Source organism: Engraulis encrasicolus, chromosome 22 (genome assembly GCF_034702125.1).
Source record: "Engraulis encrasicolus isolate BLACKSEA-1 chromosome 22, IST_EnEncr_1.0, whole genome shotgun sequence".
In the NCBI taxonomy this organism is placed as follows: domain Eukaryota; kingdom Metazoa; phylum Chordata; class Actinopteri; order Clupeiformes; family Engraulidae; genus Engraulis; species Engraulis encrasicolus.
In genome coordinates this window covers 14,043,240-14,048,239 of record NC_085878.1, presented here as the reverse complement: position 1 = coordinate 14,048,239, position 5,000 = coordinate 14,043,240, and the positions used below count along the sequence as shown (strand labels likewise).

Genomic DNA, 5,000 nt, shown 5'->3' with positions numbered 1-5,000 from the left:
CTAGGGGGAGGTGGGGACCAAAACAAAACAGACAAGTCTGTGTGGGCAATTCCCAAAAGATAGCTGAAAGACTAACTCTCTACTCCCCCCCCCCCCCTCTCTCCATCTCTCTTTTTCTCCCTCTCTCTCACTCGTCACGGCTTCTGACGTGGAGCAACGAGCAGGAGAGAGCGCTGGGAATTTATATTGCCCGAGCAGATAATGGATGGCTCCTGGCGGAGTGATCTGGGTGGGAGCGGCTGAGCCAGAGTAAAACACAAGACGCAGCCTTTTTCCCCAAAGCCGACACGACCGTCGGCTGTCTGTCAGTCACTCACGCTGGTGGTTGCAGCCCAGACAAGACTCCCTCCCCGTCACACCAATACCGCCAGGAGGAGGCTTCTGACTGAAACAACCCGTTGAGACTCAAAAAAACCTTACAGACGAATATTTGGAGAATACTCTGAAGCTAATCATGCTGAAACTGCACTAGGGACACAATCAAAATGTTATTGCAAGGGCAATTTTGGAATAAAATCATTTCAATAGCAAAACAAGAGATTTGGAGGGGAAAACAACAGAAAGAGTTGTATGCTATTTTTATGGATTTAGTGGTGACCCCAAATGCCGAAAGAAAACATGTTTGAATCAGACAGAAGTCTAAAATATACTCAATCATTGAGAAGTTGTACTAAGAGAAATGTTAACCAATATAGGCAGAGCAGTATAAACAAATGTAGGTAAACTGACAAAATGCTTAACATCCGAGCAATAAAATATCGGTACATGGCATGTTTGTTTTCACATAACAAGCAAATTTGTTTTGCCTTCCACTGCATAATGGAGAGATGTTTTTACATTTTTCTAACTTAACTTATTTATGTGTTACTTTTACAAAGGATGTTGTATGTTTGGTTTGAATTTATTTGTTCAGAAGAAAATCTGACCAATTCTCATTGCAGGGAGTGTAGTGTGGGTCAGGGCCAAACCCATTACATTTTTGGAGTGGACTCACTAGAAAAACACGGGGAGGAACCAACGAAAGTATGTTTCTTTTTTCTGTTTCTTTTTTTTCAAACTTTTGTTTAACTGGGCAAGATAGCCGCTTGACCAGGGGAGGAAGCTTGTGCTTTTTAGAGTGGCTTTCTAGTTTTTAAATATTTATTTATTGTTTTGGAGAGAAGCAGAGAGACCCCTGACTGCTCCCGGCATCCATCCAGGAAATGTTGGAGGGGGTGCTCTCTCTCTGTGGAAGTGTGTATATATTTGTGCGTGCATGTGCGTGTGCATGTGTGTGCGTGCGTGCGTGTGCGTGTGCGTGTGTGTGTGTGTGTGTGTATGTATATGTGTGTGTGTGTGTGTTTAAATGTGCATGCGTGTCTTAGGGGAGGTTGGGAGTGGTGGGATTCGCCAGTCCCTCCCCATGCACCCCTTCCTGGGTGACTGAGTGAAAGGAGGGGTCATTATTAGTCTTTATTGTCTTTATTTTGACGGCAGGGAGACAGGGGAAGAAGGGAGGGAGCGATGGAGAGAGGGAGAGGAGAGGAGAGAAGGAGGGGAGGGGGGTAGAGGGAGGAGGGGAGTGGAGGAGGAGAGGAGTCTGCTTATCCTCTGGCCCCAGACTGATGATGCATAGCTGGCCAGGCATCGGTCAGACAGAGCCAAGAGAGAAAGAGAGGGAGATAAGAGATGTTTCAATGTGTGTGTGTGTGTGTGTGTGTGTGTGTGTGTGTGTGTGTGTGTGTGTGTGTGTGTGTGTGTGTGTGTGTGTGTGTGTGTGTTGGCCTGGCGACTAGACTGGGGGTATGTATTAAGAGGGGGCCCTTTTGGATGATTTTGTCCTGGGTCCGTCAAACGCAGTCATCGGCCCTGTGTGTGTGTGTATGTGTGAGAGTGTGAGAGAGTCTGTGTGTGGGTGTGGTTGTCTCCCTCACACCCCCACACCCACACCCACACCCACACACACACACACGCCCAAGTTCCATAGTAGGGGTGTTAAATCATCCCTCCCACGCGACGCCTTGATGTTTGCAGGCCCTCTGTTTGGGGCACGACGATGCCAAGGTGCTGGCTACCCATGAATCATGCCCCTTTATCTCCTCCGAGCATCAGCCAGCGCACCGCCAGGGCCAGAGCACGGCTCACAATCTCTCACACGCGCAAAAACTCACGCACACACGCACAGCACACACACAAACCACACCACACCGACAGCTTTCAGGATTCACACACTGGAAAAGGTATGCTAAACCCACACCCATACACATGCACACAGTACAAGGGTTGCAACAAGCGCCAAAAGTTTTTTTTTCCCCTTTGAGTCTGAGTATTGAGATAGGCTTCAAGGAGGAAGGGACTCCCATTTAAGCCTTTTCATGACTACAATAGATACAGTAGAAAATCTTGTGAAAATATCAAGTATCTGTATTTAGACGAGAAACAAGGACAACATTCTCCGACATTCCGATTGCCTCTGAATGCTAATGGACAGAAAACTGAAAACTTCTCCGACATTCCAAGTGATTGCTCCCGACATCCAAAAAAGAAGAAATCGGTGAAACATCTTTTTTTATATTTGGAGCGGCTCTTCAGGGGACTCGACTGGACAAGAAAAACAAAGATTACAGTAGAGAGGAAGAATATGCTCCATATGGCCATTTGAGTTGCCGTTTATGGCTAGGCACTAACCCAGTATAATAAACACATGAACAATTGCAAGGCCTACTTACACTTGCTTGTGTCATATTTAGAGGCAACGCCCAGGAAGCACAAGGGACTGGCAAGTAGACAGTCAGCCACTACAGTGCAGTAAGTGGAGGATGAGGAGCCCTGCACTGGGTCCCAAACAAGGAAGCAAACATGGGATGGAAAAAGGAGGATGGGAGAAAAATGGCGAACTTCATTCCTCTAAGGGTCAGGCAAAGGACATTGCGGTGAACTCTTTGGGATGGCCATGCATACAAGCACACGCATGCACCCGCACAAATACACGCACCCGCCCGCATACACGCAGACACACACACACACCCAAGCACACGCACGCACACGCCCACGCCCACAGACGCAGCTTGAAAGTGAAGTAAAGATTTACAGTACATTATTAGCGTTATGCTAGTGGCTGAGCACACACATGCGTGCGCTCGCCCAGAAGAGAAAGACTCACATCATTATCATCATTATGCCAGTGGCTGAGGTACCAGACCAAGGCCCTCAGTCACTCTCAGGCAGTGCTGTCAACACCTTGCTGAGGTGAGGTGAGGAGGCTATGGCCACAAGAGCAGCAGTGTGTCCGTGCGTGTGTGTTTGTGTGTGTGTGTGTGTGTGTGTGTGTGTGTGTGTGTGTGTGTGTGTGTGTGTGTGTGTGTGTGTGTGTGTGTGTGTAGAGTAGAGTACTTTTATTAATCCCGAGGGAAATGAAGGTGTCTGACAGCTTACATAGATACATAGATACAAGAGATAGACCTAATACACATTATTGCACACGTGTGTGTGTGTGTGTGACTCACTTTTATTCCCGACCAGTATCACGACCGGCTGCACCTCGGCCTCCTCGTTGGCCTTCTTCAGTGTGCCGAACCAGTCCTCCAGGTTCTCAAAACTCTGGTAGTTAGTGATGTCATACACCAGCAACACACCCTGGGAGAGAGCAACACACACACACACACACACACACACACACACACACACACACACACACACACACACACACACACACACACACACACACACACACACACACACACACACACACACACACACACACACACACACACACACACACACAGTTAGTGATGTCATACAGCAGCAACACACCCCGACAGGGAGCAAGACACTCACAGACACACACACAGAATGATCACATATCTGAGAGTGAGAACACAGCATTCAACTTCCACTCTATAGGATAGGACACCGCAACACACTCTCCCAGACACACACATGATACATTTATGAATGTGATAATACAGTATTTATACTGTCCACTCCATGAATGGACCTTGGGACACATGTATTCATGCAAAGAATGTTATGATAGAATCTAATGAATTTATGCCAGCATAGTATCTAAGCTTCACTCATGCAGTCAACCTCTACATCCCACTACGAAAAAAACATATTGTAGAAGGATTAGAACTTGATCGTATTTACACAATCTAAATGTCTACACATACTGTATGTAATTCATTCAATAAAGCCAATTCAATTTTGCAATTCAGTTGGAGGTTTCTCCTCCACAGCTTGGTTCCAGGGTGCTTGTGTCAGCTGACAGCTACCATGATGTGCTACTTCCTGTGTACCCACGGTCCTGTATGTGTGTGTGTGTGCGTTCGTATGTGTGTGTGTGTGCATGCACGCGTGCAACTGGTGGGCAAAACATCCTTTTAACACCATGTCAAAATATCAAAATATATCGACACGTGATATTTTGAACTCAGGCTGTATACATAACACTAAACCCAACCCAAATCACACATGACACTAAACCTAATCCTAATCATAACCGTAAGACTTTTCCCACACCTAACTGTAACCTTATATCACCCTATACAGGTACACAATATTACATATTGTTGCAACCAAGTTTGTTGCGCTGCAAGGCATTACATTGATACACTGTAAGAAAGAAAGGAAAGGATGCTGCAACGTGTGTGTTCATGTGTGTGCTGTGTGCATATGCCAGAATAACTCCGTAGTAACACTTTTACACTATAGCAAAATAGAACAGTACCTAGTGCTGAGAACTGTGTGTGTGTGTGTGTGTGTGTGTGTGTGTGTGTGTGTGTGTGTGTGTGTGTGTGTGTGTGTGTGTGTGTGTGTGTGTGTGTGTGTGTACAGTTGAGAGCGTGGTGTGTGTGTGTGTGTGTGTGCCCTGCATGGACAGCCAGAATGGGCAGCAGGGGGCACTAGTGACCGAGGAGCAGGCTGGCAGCAAATGCAGAGCCACGCCATACTGCCCTGAAGACACACACACTGAACACACAAGAGCACACACTGCACTGGACACACACACACTCGCACTC

The 5,000-nt window shown here is 46.8% G+C and overlaps 1 protein-coding gene across 2 annotated transcripts in view; it reads right to left on the bottom strand.

Annotated features, from left to right (window-relative positions):
• The window catches only part of rab28 (RAB28, member RAS oncogene family), a 44,502-nt gene that overhangs the window by 24,322 nt on the left and 15,180 nt on the right, over positions 1–5,000 (bottom strand). For both annotated transcript variants that reach the window (XM_063187839.1, XM_063187840.1), the window contains exon 4: positions 3,486–3,615. In XM_063187839.1, the coding sequence (XP_063043909.1) occupies positions 3,486–3,615 (130 nt within the window). The remainder of the gene's footprint in view (positions 1–3,485; positions 3,616–5,000) is intronic.